This window comes from Hemitrygon akajei, chromosome 2 (genome assembly GCF_048418815.1).
Source record: "Hemitrygon akajei chromosome 2, sHemAka1.3, whole genome shotgun sequence".
Lineage (NCBI taxonomy): Eukaryota > Metazoa > Chordata > Chondrichthyes > Myliobatiformes > Dasyatidae > Hemitrygon > Hemitrygon akajei.
In genome coordinates this window covers 39,942,086-39,956,015 of record NC_133125.1, presented here as the reverse complement: position 1 = coordinate 39,956,015, position 13,930 = coordinate 39,942,086, and the positions used below count along the sequence as shown (strand labels likewise).

Sequence of the window (13,930 nt, the reverse complement as noted above, 5' to 3'; positions counted from 1 at the left end):
GCTCTTGAACCCGAGGGGGACCAATATCCTAGCGGGGAGGTTTATTAAGGCTACCGGGGAGAATTTAAACTAGAATTGCAGGGGGGTGGGAATCAAACTAAAGAGACAGAGAAAAAGGCAGTTGGCTCACAAATAGAGAAAGCTTGGAGACAAGTGATAGAGAAGGGATGCGCTCAAACCGATGGTTTGAGATGTGTATTGTGCACTTTATGCAGTCCAGTGTAGGTCTGTAGTCTAGTATAGCTTTCTCTGTTTTTTTTATTATGTAGTTCAGTCTAGTTTTTGTACTGTGTCATGTAAACCATGGTCTTGAAAAATGTTGTCTCATTTTTACTATGCACTGTACCAGCAGTTATGGTTGAAATGACAATAAAAGTTGACTTGACTTGACTTGACTTGAAGAAGCATCATGAACAAAGCGGATGAGCTTAGAACGTGGATCAGTACTTGGAGCTATGATGTTGTGGCCATTACAGAGACTTGAATGTCTCGGGCAGGAATGGTTAGTTGGAGTGCCAGGCTTTAGATGCTTCAAAAAGGACAGGGAGGGAGGGAAAAGAGGTGGGGACGTGGCACTGCTGATCAGAGATAGTGTCACGGCTGTAGAAAAGGAGGAAGTCGTGGAGGGATTTCCTATGGAGTCTCTGTGGATGGAAGTTAGAAACAGGAAGAAGGTCATAACTCTACTGGGTGTTTTTTATAGACCACCAAATAGTAACGGAGACATCAAGAGGCAGATAGGAAAACAGATTCTGGAAAGGTGTAACACTAACAGGGTTGTTGTGGTGGGAGATTTTAATTTCCCAAATATTGATTGGGAGTTTGTTAGGTGTGTTCAGGAAGGTTTCTTGACACAATATGCAGATAAGCCTACAAGAGGAGAGGCTGGACTTGATCTGGTATTGGGAAATGAACCTAGTCAGGTGTCAGATCTCTCAGTGGGAGAGCATTTTGGAGATAGTGATTACAATTCTATCTCCTTTACAATAGCATTGGTGAGGGATAGAAACAGACAAGTTAGGAAGGCGTTTAATTGGAGTAAGGGGAAATATGAGGCTAGCAGGCAGGAACTTGGAAGCTTAAATTGAGAACAGATGTTCCCAGGGAAATGTACGACAGAATTGTGGCAAATGTTCAGGAGATATTTGCCTGGTGTTCTGCATAGGTATGTTCCAATAAGACAGGGACAGGATGGTAAGAAACAAGAATCGTGGTGTACAAAGGCTGTTAAAAATCTGATCAAGAAGAAGAGAAAAGCTTCAAAAGGTTCAAAAAACTAGGTAATGACAGAGATCTAGAAGATTATAAGGCTAACAGGAAGGAGTTTAAGAATGAAATTAGGAGAGTCGGAAGGGGCCATGAGAAGGCCTTAGCGAGCAGGATTAAGAAAAACCCCAAGGCATTCTACAAGTATGTGAAGAGCAAGAGGATAAGACATGAGAGAATAGGACCAATCAAGTGTGACAGTGGAAAAGTGTGTATGGAACTGGGGGAGATAGCAGAGGTACTTAATGAATACTTTGCTTCAGTATTCACTACAGAAAAGGATCTTGGCGATTGTAGGGATGACTTATAGTGGATTGAGAAGATTGACCATATAGACATTAAGAAAGAGGATGTGCTGGAGGTTTTGGAAAGCATCAAGTTGGATAAGTCTCCAGGACCTGAGGAGATGTACTCCAGGCTACTGTGGAAGGCGAGGGAGCAGATTGCTGAAACTCTGGCAATGATCTTTGCATCATCAGTGGGGGATGGGGGAGGTTCCAGAGGATTGGAGGGTTGCGGATGGGTTGCAAGAAAGGGAGTAGAGATAGCCCAGGAAATTGTAGTCCAGTGAGTCTTACTTCACTGTCTTACTTCAGTGGTTGGTAAGTTGAAGGAAAAGGTCCTGAGAGGCAGGATTTATGAACATTTGGAGAGGCATAGTATGATTAGGAATAGTCAGCGTGGCTTTGTCAAAGGCAGTTCGTGCCTTACGAGCCTGATTGAATTTTTTGAAGATGTGACTAAACACATTGATGAAGGTAGAGCAGTAGATGTAGTGTATATGCATTTCAGCAAGGCATTTGATAAGTTATCCAATGCAAGGCTTATTGAGAAAGTAAGGAGGCATGGGATCCAAAGGAACCTTGCTTTGTGGATCCAGAATTGGCTTGCTATCAGAAGGCATAGAGTGGTTACAGATGGGTCATATTCTGCATGGAGGTTGGTGACCATTGGTGCACCTCAGGGATCTGTTCTAAAACACCTTCTCTTCGTGATTTTTGTAAATGACCTGGATGAGGAAATGGAGGGATGGGTTAGTAAATTTGCTGATGACAAAAAGGTTGGGGTGTTGTGGATAGTGTGGAGGGCTGTCAGAGGTTACAGCAGGACATTGATGGGATGTAAAACTGGGCTGAGAAGTAGCAGATGGAGTTCAACCCAGACAAGTGTGAGATGGTTCATTTTGGTAGGTCAAAAATGATGGCAGAATATAGTATTAATGGTAAGACTCTTGGCAGTGTGGAGGATCAGAGGGATCTGGGGTTCGAGTCCATAGGATACTCAAAGCTGCTGTGCAGGTTGACTCTGTGGTTATGAAAGCATACCGTACATTGGCATTTATCAACCGTGGGATTGAGTTTCGGAGCCCTGGTCAGACTGCACTTGGAGTACTGTGCTCAGTTCTGGTCACCTCACTACAGGAAGGATGTGGAAACTATAGAAATGGTGCAAAAGAGATTTACAAGGATGTTGCCTGGATTGGGGAGCATGCTTTATGAGAAAAGGCTGATTGAACTTGGCCTTTTCTCCTTGGAGTGATGGAGGATGAGAGGTGACCTGATTGAGGTGTATAAGATGATGAGAGGCATTGATCATGTGGATAGTCAGAGGCTTTTTCCCAGGGCTGATATGGCTAGCAGGAGAGGACACAGGTTTAAGGTGCTGGGGAGTAGGTACAGAGGAGATGTCAGGGCTAAGTTTTTTACGCAGAGAGTGGTGAGAGTGTGGAATGGGTTGCCGGTGATGGTGGTGGAGGCGGATACTATTGGGTCTTTTAAGAGACTCCTGGATAGGTACATGGAGCTTAGAAAAATAGTGGGCTATGGGTAACCCTAGGTAATTTCTAAAGTAAGTACATGTTCAGCACAGTATTGTGGGCCGAAGGGGCTGTATTGATTGTATTGTAGTTTTTCTATGTTTCAATGTTAAAGAAAAGTTTGGATAGGTACATGGATGAGAGGATTATGAAGGGCTATTGTCCCAGTGCAGGTTAATGGTAGTAGGCAGCTTAAACAGCTCTGCATGGACTAGATGGGCTGAAAGGTCTGTTTCTTTTCTGTACTTTTCTCTGACTCTAGATGACTCATTGGTGCACATACTTCATGGTAAGTTATCTTTTGTGTAATAAGACCTCCTTATTCTTGCACTCAAAGCCTAGTCATAATAAAGGCTAAAATACCATTTATTCCTCTTGCTCTTATTGGTCTTTAATGACACGTATACAAGTACAAAAATGCTGTATTCCCTTTGAATGCCAAGAGTGGTCTGTGTGCTTTCCTGTTTCATGCACCAAAGTGGAAGATGGCCTATTTTTTGTTACTGTGCACCCTTTCGCCATTTTCTTGCTCACCCACTTAGTTTGTCTACATCTCTGTTTAAGACTCTGAGTCTTACGCCATACTCCAAATCCTAGCCAATTATTTGTTACTGCAGACGTGAGTAATTGGGGTCCAATCACTGGGCCCTTTAGAATCCCACTAACGACAGCCTGCTGATATGAGAATATGGTCCTACACTCTTTGTTCTCTAGCCAATATCTTATTCTCAATCTATGTCAGTATATTATTACAAAGTGTGTGTGCTGTCACCATTTCAGCATGTTACCATCAATTCTGTGTGTTCTATATTAAAACAATACTGGCTAGTTAGCAATCAAATGCAATCTTCCAAACTTAATTATTAATAGCCAAAGCATACAAGTGCAATGCATTAAATTAGCCACTGAGATGATGTGATGTGTCTATAGGTCACAGTAGAATTGACCTGTTTTGTAGGTGCTTGAAATCCGAAATGAAGAAGTTTCCAGTCAGGACGGTACAAACACAGATGTAGAAATGGACGACTCCTACGCAGTGAACCACAGGAATTCTGGAGCATCTTCTGTACGGCGCTGTATCTCTGCATTTTCATCGCAAGTGAGGCCTGTTGTGCATTCTTAAATGATACTCCACATCTGACTTGTATTTCTGTTTAACTGTAGACAATTATAATAATTGTAATAAATAAACTCGCCCATGTCCTGGGGATACGCTCTGTTCACAATTGGGCTAATGTTGATTTCATTGATATCTGTAGTGACGCTCTCCTGGGTTGGGCAAAGAAATATCAGCTATGTTTAGTTACTGTAAGTAATCATAGGGTGAAGTCAAAATAGGATTTAGTGTAATAGTTAATTCTTTGTTCTCTTCCTTTCTCCCCCATGTCTTTGCAAAGTTAACGCAAGTGCTGAGACCTGGGACAGAAACTCGGGAGCCTTCCATTTAATAGAGATATGGAAAGCTCTCAGAATACAAGAGAAAAATGGGGGGGAAAACTTCAGAAATGACCTGAGCCTTGCAGATCAAGCCCAAATGAAAAATGTATGCTTTTCATAAATGCAGTGGTGAGATTGTAGGGAGAATGAGGGTGTCGGAGATTGAAATGGTCATCAGTTTGAATTATTGGCTTCAGAGGAAAGGAACAAACATTTTTGAAAAGGTTTTGAATTTATTGTCTATTGGCCAACTTCTAAATGGATGTATATTCTTGTGTTTCACATTACATTCAAACTTTTGGGAGGGGGAGTAGTTTGTGAAATTAATCAGTTCTAAAGAAATGTAAAACATTATGTCAGCTTTAATCAAAATGGATGTAGCAACAAATAAAACAAGCATTTGATTTTTTTCTATTTTTGCTTTGCTTTCAATTAATTGGCTTTTGCAATAACCAGAATATTAACATATCTAAATCTTGTTCTTCAGCTTGATAACACAGCTGGGAATTTTAAGACTCCTCCGTCTAGCAAAGCCTTCAAGATTGTGCTTGCTGGAGATGCGGCTGTAGGCAAATCGAGCTTCCTTCTACGACTCTGCAAAAATGAGTTTCGTGGGAACACCAGTGCCACCTTGGGTATGTTTTTCCTCCAATCTTCTTCAAACTTCTTTTCCCCTTTTGTTTTCTACCCACCCCAACATTCACACACATTTGAACGTTAGTTGAGCCTAATGTTAAAATTGGTGAGTTTTGAACAGTGCCTCTTTTTATCTCTGCAGCTGCATTGCTGAATAGAAGTTATCATCTAGATTTCAATTGATTAGAGGGGAGAGATTTAATAGGAATCTGAGGAGCAACCTTTACACCCAAAGGGTGATTAGTATGTGAAGTGAACTGCCAGAGGCAGGTATATTAGCAACATTTAATAATTACTTGGACTGATAGATGGATAGGAAAAGTTTAGATGGATATAGAGCAAACACAACCAAATAGGACTGGATTGGATAGCTTGTTTGTCATGGACTACTGGGGTCAAAGGACCCATTTCTGTGTCATATGACTTTCAAATCCATTCCCAAATTGATGGGACACAAGATCTAAGCATTTTCTGGGTGTTCTCATATTTATTTGCTTACATTTCAAAATGCTAATGTTTCTTGTTTTTGAGCTTTATGTAGGACTTGGGTAGAAACTGAACTTTTCTGTTGAGCACTATATCCTCTGAAGTTTAGCCACTGTGAGGAAATAGTTTGTTGTTGATAAGATCCCAGTAACTGGAATGAAATGGATGACCAAATATTCAGGAAATGTCTGAGGTATAAATGTTGGAAGAAGATTTTTGTTCTTCAACTCAAGATACTTGATTTTATCTTACTTCTATGTGAAATAGTATTTTACACCTGAAAGGTGTTATTTCCAAATGCTTCTAGTACTCCACTGGCAATGCAAAATATGTCATCCTTACTGTGTGCTCAACCTTAGAATGGTCAAAGAATAGCACTAATTATTGATTTAAGGCTGATGATCTGTAGTTGTACTGTAAGCTTACAGTTGAATATATTTGGGAATACAAATTGCTTATTTATTATACCCAATGTCCTTAATATAATTGTTGGTTGTAAAATATATGGAGATCTATTTCCATGATGAGTTCACACTCAGGTTGGAGGAGCAACACATTGTATTCCGTCTGGGTAGCCTCCAACCTGGTGTCCCTCCATTCCCCATTCCCATTTCCCTCTCTCGCCTTATCTCCTTACCTGCCCATCACCTCCCTCTGGTGCTCCTCCTCTTTCTTTCTTCCATGCTTTTCTGTTATCTCTTTCACCAAACAACTTCCCAGCTCTTTACTTCACCACTCCCCCTCTCCCGGTTTTACCTACCATCTTGTACTTCTCCCCCTCCCCACCCCCCACCTTCTTACTCTGACTTTGCGGCTTGTTTCCAATCCTCATGAAGGCTCTCACGCCGAAACGCCGACTGTGTACTGTTTTCCGTAGACGCTGCCTGGCCTGCTGAGTTCCTCCGGCATTTTGTGTGTGTGTTGCTTGGATTTCCAGCATCCGCAGATTTTCTCATAGAGTATGGAGGTAGTTGATGTTATGGTAATGGTATCAAAAAGGTGAGACGTGTAAAAAAAAAAAAATTGAATATTTAAGGGCACACAAGGGGATGCAAGACAGGAGGTGACAAATATGCAAACTCTATAGATGATAGAGGAGTTCAGGCTAGAGCAGAGGTCACTGAAACTGAAACAGTAGCTCTTTTATTAGAGTTCATTAGATAGTGGCAATTGGAAGGATATTGTATCCAAATCAAAAAGTACTAAAAACATAGATAAAGGTGTTTTAAAAGTAAACTTTTCTTTGAACAGACTGCAAGGATTTTATGTGGTGTGTGAGCAGATGAAGAGATTATAGAGGCAATGGAAAGGAATTATAAGGCAATAACCCAAAATGGACACTTCAGAAAAACTGGGATTATTAAATTGTGCAGTAATGTTTGAAATTGCAGGGAACTGTGGTTACATTTCAGCTGGATATCGTTGATATGCAAATTGATAGATAGCATTGAGCTCCATGGTAACCCTGCATGTGTTTTCTTGCAGGAGTGGACTTCCAGATGAAAACTCTGGTTGTGGATGGAGAGCAAACAGTACTGCAGTTGTGGGACACTGCAGGCCAAGAAAGGTAATTCAGAAATATGCAAGTTTGAAATGATGGTGTCTCTATTCCAAAACCAAATACACGCGCAACATGAACATTTCACGTTTCACCTAACCAGCTTCTGAGCAAAAGGGTCCCTGTCTTCTAATCATCTCAAGCCAGTAACCTGTAAATTTGGTGATTTAACCTCTGATGTAATAATTCAAAAGAAACATTCTCTGTATTTTGTGTATTTTAGCTGGATGCGACAGTAAACCAATATTCCTGAGTCTAGTAGCTTAAAACTACTTGGAGTTTCTCCTGTAGTCCTTTCTCCATGTGCATGTATGGTACAAGCAGAGTTTAGCTGCCTCAGGATAATGGTATATTGTGAAAGTTTGCATGATTGCTAGAGATATCACACGAGAATACAGATGGAATTTTTACCTTTAACTTCAAACTGATCATTGCTTCTATAAGAATATTTTGATAGTGTGTACCTGAAACTAACAGTTTCCTACCAAATATGAATTCACAAATGAAAATTTTGAGTTTAATTGTTACATTGTAGGTTATGGTTGATAGTGTTTTAATTTCGTAGAATTAATGTTTTCTTCTTTAAAAAAAAATGTGCCTACAAAATGTGTTTCAGATTTCGAAGTATTGCCAAGTCTTATTTCAGACGTGCGGATGGGGTTTTACTGCTGTATGATGTAACCTGTGAGAAAAGTTTCCTCAATGTACGTGAATGGGTTGACATGATTGAGGTGAGCATTAAAATACATAATGTGTCCTTTGCATGGATGGCAGAGACTCAGACTTTGATCTACCAAGTTTCCTTTTCCAATATGTCTAAATAATTTGACTGCATAGTTCCCATTTTTCCAATTAAAGCATTATCTGGAAGGTGATTTAATAGCATTAGCAAAAGTAGGTAGACCATATCCCTCTTACTTCACTGAACTTATTCCATCACATCTTACCCTGGCTTTTCTGGCAGCTGACTGTAATTGGCACTGAGTGATTTTTTGTTCAAGGCGACTTCTGTTTATTTGACTTCATTCTGAAACTCTCTCTGAACTTGATAACCTGTGAAAATGGTTCAATGTCCATTTAGAAATCAGATGCAGAGGCGAGGAATCTGTTCCTGAATGATTCAGTGTGTGCCTTCAGGCTCCTGTACCTCCTTCCAGATGGTAGCAATGAGGACAAGGCATGACCTGCGTGATGGGGATCCTTAATGATGGATGCCACCTTTTTGAGGCATCGCCCCTTGAAGATGTCCTGGATAATACAGAGGCTATTGCCCGTGATGGAGCTGACTAAGTTTAAAACACTCTGCATCTTATTTCAATCCTGTGCAGTAGCCCCCACTCCCCATACCAGACGGTGATGCAGCCAGCGGAATGCTGTCCATGGTTTATCTGTAGAAATTTGAGTGTGTCTTTGATGACATATGAAATCTCCTCAAACTCCTATTGAAATATAGCTTACTGTTGTGCCATCTTTGTAGTAGTATCAATATGTTGGGTCCAGGATAGACCCTCAGAGATGTTGACACCCAGGAACCTGAAATTGTTCTGATCCCTCAATGAGGACTGATGTCTATTCCCTTGTCTTGCCCTTTCTGAAGTCCACAATCAGTTCTTTGGTCATACTGGCATTGAGTGCAAGATTGTTGCTGTGATATCACTCAACTAGCTGATGCATCTTGCTCCTGTATGCCCTCCTGTCACCATCTGAAATTCTGCCAGCAAATTTATAGATGGCATTTGAGCTGTGCCTAGCCACAGAATCATGGGTGTAAATATCTTATTCAATAAATCTTTGGACCATCGGGCCATAGAGGCTGAACCACTGAATAAATTCAAGCCTTAGATCAATAGATGTTTGGCTATTTGGGGAATAGAGGAGCTGGAATTGTCTGATCTTGAGTTTGAGGGGATGAGTGACCTCTTCATATATAGTCTTTTGTCTGAAATCCAACATGCTACATTAGCTATTCACTTGTGCTCATTGTGTCACTTTAATTTCTGAGGAATGTTCAGAAAAATAATGTTTTGACAGTCCTATTATCCATTTTTTTTCCTTAAAGGGTTCAACCAGTGAAACCATACCCATTATGCTGGTGGGGAACAAGGTAGATCTGAGGAAAAGAGCGATGCAAGAGGGGCAAAAATGCATCCCCACCAGTTACGGGGAGAAACTGGCTATGGTGAGAATTTGAATTATTGAAAGCATTGTTTTAAATCTATAGAGTGTTGAAGCAGAAAAATATACTTTTGTTTTCATAATTTTGATATAATGCATTTAGAATTTGTTAACTTGAACTGCACATTTTTTTGAATCTAGAGTGGCATGTTTTGGTTCAGTCCCAGCAATTCTCCCAAATTTAACTGGGAAAAACTAAAAAATGTTTTGCTTTTACAAACTGTTTCAGTTTTATTGTGTTGCTGAGCTATAGTCCAGACTCCTCTAGTGGATGACAATTGTTTGAAGTTCCTCAAAGCAGTAGAACTGCTGCTTCGTCGTCCCAGCAACCCAGATTTGACCTTGACCTCCTGTAGTGTCTGTCATGTTCTCCCTGAGGTTCTATGGGTTTCCATTGGTGCCGTAGTTTACTCCCACTTCTCAAGGATGTCTGATAGTTGGTTAAATGTCCACTTAATCTCCCTAACTCATAAGTAAGTGGTAGAATTTGGTGGGGGCGGGGGAAGGGGGAATTGATGGAAACGTGGGGCAAATAATGTTAAGTGAGTGCTTGATGGTCAGCATGCATGTGGTGGGGAGAAAGGCATATTATTTTGCGGAAGTGCTCTGATTCCAAGGCACACAGTTCAGCAAGAAACAAAGGAAATACGCATCATTTCATCAAACTTCTTTCAATCTAAACATCTCCTTTTGTAGTTCTGGATCTAAGACTGACACTGATGCAAGGTACAGATGTGCAGCGAGTTAGTCAGTAATGAATCATCCTTTAGTATTTCAAGGAAATGAACAATATTCATTTATCTCTAATTTTTTCCATTGACAGACCTACAATGTGCTATTCTGTGAAACCAGTGCCATGGAAGGCGCGAATATTATCGAAGCAGTCCTTCACCTTGCTAGGTAATCACTGATTTTACCAAGTATAATGACAAGTCCAAAAGCAAGTGCTATTATTGGGAAAGGGTACCCTTTGAGCTAAAAGGAATGAAAAGGAAAACAGTGCATTTTTCCTGTAAGGTGATCAGACCTATAATTGACCAGGATGTACGTAATAGAGAGGGAGCGAGTTAGAGTTGAGAAAAGTTTTGGCCTGCCAAAAGCATATTGCAATTTTTCTCCTTTTAATATGAGATGTCAAATGTAGAGATATGATATTCTAATGCTGCAAGTCAACAATTTGGTGGCCTGAAATAATTGTATGGTGGTTATTTTGATCATTGTTAGCAGTGAGTTCACTGTTCTATTCAATCAAACAAGGTCTATATTCATAAATACTGTAGCTTCATGTTGTCCTTCATTGCTGTAGAATATTGAGAATATTTTTCATTCTGTATTGATCGATTAAATGCACTTCTAAATTTTACTCATGATATTCAGCATTAAAAATGCAATTCTGTTTTCCTTTACATTATGGAATGTAACTTATTCAGAAATGCCGAAGTGATTTGTTGCTTTTGAAACGTTATCTGGGGATTCTGAAATATGAGATTAATTTTGTTTCTAGAAACAATTTGAGGCTTTCCATACATTATGGGAGGGCATTTGTGAAGAACCTTCTCTACCTGGAGATAGGGCTGAAACAAGATAGATTACCATTGTCACCAATTTAAAATAGTTATAATGTGTCTAAATTTCCAAAATCAGTATGAATGAATAAGACTCGCTGTTGGAATCATAAAATTGGGCAGACTTGCTCAATATGAAACCAAGTTTCACATTTCAGGGACAGCTTCTTCCCCTCTGCCATCTGATTTCTGAATGGACATTAAACCCATGAGCACTATCTCACTACTTTATTATTTCTATTTTTGCACTAATTTAATTTAACTATTTTGTATATATTTGTACTGTAATTCAGTTTTTCTATTATCTACTGCATTTGTACAACAAATTTCACGAATGCCGGTGATATGAAACCTCATTCTGATTCTGACATTCATTATAGATGTGTACATCATTGATGTATCCACGTTTATAGGCTGTGGCATTTCTTGGCAATTCCTATTGAGCAAAATATCAAACCTAAATTATTATTTACCATCTGCACAGTGGTATTTCTTGTCAATATCATCATTTTATTGGTGATAAATTTATTGAATCTTGTAAGCTGACACACCAATAGCTTTATTTTTCAATACATTTGCTTCTACTATTTAAAAATGACATTTTTAAATTTACCATTCTATTTACCAAGAATTCTCTGCCGTAATCTGGACTGCAGTTTACATACTGGAGACTGACTATAATAAATGCTTCAGATACTCCATGATGCCGTGACCACCCCTATGTATTTCATGTCATAGTCAGTGATTTCAATAAGGCCTGTTTAAAGAAATATCTGCGTAATTACTGTCAGCATATTACCTGTAGCACCAGAGATCCCAACACACTGGACCTCTGCTATACTCAGAAACGGAATGCCTGCTGTTCCATGCCTGGACTGCGTTTTGGTAAATCTGATCACTTAACTGTTCTTCTGCCTGTATACCCTAAACAGGCAGAAGCTAAAGACCAAGGCTTCAGAAATTATGACAACGGTGGTCGCGGGAGGGAGAGGAGCAGCTACAGCATTGCTCCGAATTGGTCAATTGAGATTGTCAATAACTTTATTAAAACAGTTGTAGATGAGAGTACCTCACAAAATCATCCAGAGCCCATTCCAAACAGGAGCCCTGGACGATCCACAGTCTGCTGAGAGCCAGATCAGTGGCATTCAAGTCTGGCGACCAAAAAAGCAGCAAGGGGTTCAGGTACGAACTCCGGAAAGCCCTCTCATGGGTGAAGTGGCAATTCCGGACTAATCTTGAATCAGTGAAAGTTGCTCAACAGCTACGGTAGGACTTGCAGTCTATCACCTCTTACAAGGTGAAATCAAGAGACACAGGTGACGACAAGGCTTTGCTTCCAGATGAGCTCAATGCCTTTCACACTAGTTTGAATGTCTAAACATGGAGGAACCACTAGAGAATCTCAGAGCCCCCAGTGACACTGTGATTTCAGTCTCTGAGGTTGACGTGAGAACATCCTTCATGAGGGTGGATCTGACGCAGATAAAGCACCTGGCTGAGTACAAAAGACCTGTACTGTTCACTGAGATCTTTAACCTCTCGCTTTGGCAGTCTGAGATACCCTCCTGTTTCAGTATACCTGTGCCTAAGAAGAATGTGGACGTGGTAACCTGCCTCAATGACTCATCCAGTAGCGCTTGCACCCACTGTGATGAAGTGCTTTGAGAGGTTGGTGATGAAATATATCAACTCCAGCCTGAGAAGCAACTTGGATCCATTCCAATTTGTCTACTTTAGCAACAGGTCCTCAGCAGATGCTATCTCTTTGGCTCTTGGCTCAACCCTGGAACATCTGTACAGCAAAGATGCATACATTAGGATTCTCTTTATCGACTACAGCTTGGCATTGAGTGCTATCATCCCCTCAAAACTAATCAATAAGCTTCAAGACCTTGGCCTCAATACCTTCTTGTGCAATTGGGTCCTCAATTTCCTCAAATGCAGACCCCAGTCAGTTCAGATTGGCAACAACATGTCCTCCATGATCTCCATCAGACTGTGTGCTTAGCCCTCTGCTCTACTCACTTTACACTTATGACTGTGATTAAACGTAGCTCCATTGCCATTGTAGACTTCAGGAGAGGGAGATCAGAGGTCCGTGAGCCAATAATCATCGGAGGGTCAGTAACTTTAATTTCCTGGCTGTCACTATCTCAGAGAACCTGTCCTGGCCCCATCATATAAATATTATTACGAAGAAAACATGACAGCGCCTCTACTTCCACAAGAGTCTGTGGAGGTTTGGCATGTCATCGAAAACCTTGGCAAATTTGTACAGATGTTTGGTGGAAAGAGTGCTGACTGGTCACATTATGACCTGGTATGGGAATGTAATTCCTTTGAGTGGAAAAATCCTACAAAAGTTAGTGGATTCGGCCTGGTACATCACGGTAAAACCCCTCCCAATCATTGAGCACATCTACATGAAATGTTGCCATAGAACAGCAGCATCCATTATTGATGATCCTCGCCACCTAGGCCATGCTCTTTTCTTACTGCTCCCATCAGGCAGAAGGTACAGGAGCCTCAGGACTCACACCACCAGAGTCACAAACAGTTACTACCCTAAACCATCAGGCTGTTGAACAAAAGGGGATAACTGCACTCATTTAATGACTCTGTTACATTATTTCATGCTTGTTATTTATTGCTATTAATGCATATCTGCACTTGCACAGTTTATTTGCAGTTAACAGTCCCTGATGTTTACAGTTGCTGTTCTATAGATTTGCTAAGAATGCCTGCTCAAAAGGAATCTCAGGGTTGTATGTGGTGGCTTGTATGTACTCTGATAATAAATTTTACTTAGAACTTTAGTATTTAAGTTTGCTGATGACATCACGGTTGTACGCTGAATCAGAGGTGGTGATGAGCCAGGATATGGGAGGGAGACAGAAAATCTGACTGAGGGGTGCTACAACAACAACGTAAGCAAGACCAAGGAGCTGATTATTGACTTCAGGAGGATGAAACTGGAGGTCCATGAGC

The 13,930-nt window shown here is 40.5% G+C and overlaps 1 protein-coding gene across 1 annotated transcript in view; it reads left to right on the top strand.

Moving 5' to 3' along the window:
* The window catches only part of rasef (RAS and EF-hand domain containing), a 79,509-nt gene that overhangs the window by 60,522 nt on the left and 5,057 nt on the right, over positions 1-13,930 (top strand). Inside the window, exons 12-17 of the mRNA XM_073070614.1 lie at positions 4,041-4,181; positions 5,007-5,154; positions 7,127-7,208; positions 7,816-7,930; positions 9,259-9,378; positions 10,198-10,274. Coding sequence (XP_072926715.1) covers positions 4,041-4,181; positions 5,007-5,154; positions 7,127-7,208; positions 7,816-7,930; positions 9,259-9,378; positions 10,198-10,274 — 683 coding nt within the window. The remainder of the gene's footprint in view (positions 1-4,040; positions 4,182-5,006; positions 5,155-7,126; positions 7,209-7,815; positions 7,931-9,258; positions 9,379-10,197; positions 10,275-13,930) is intronic.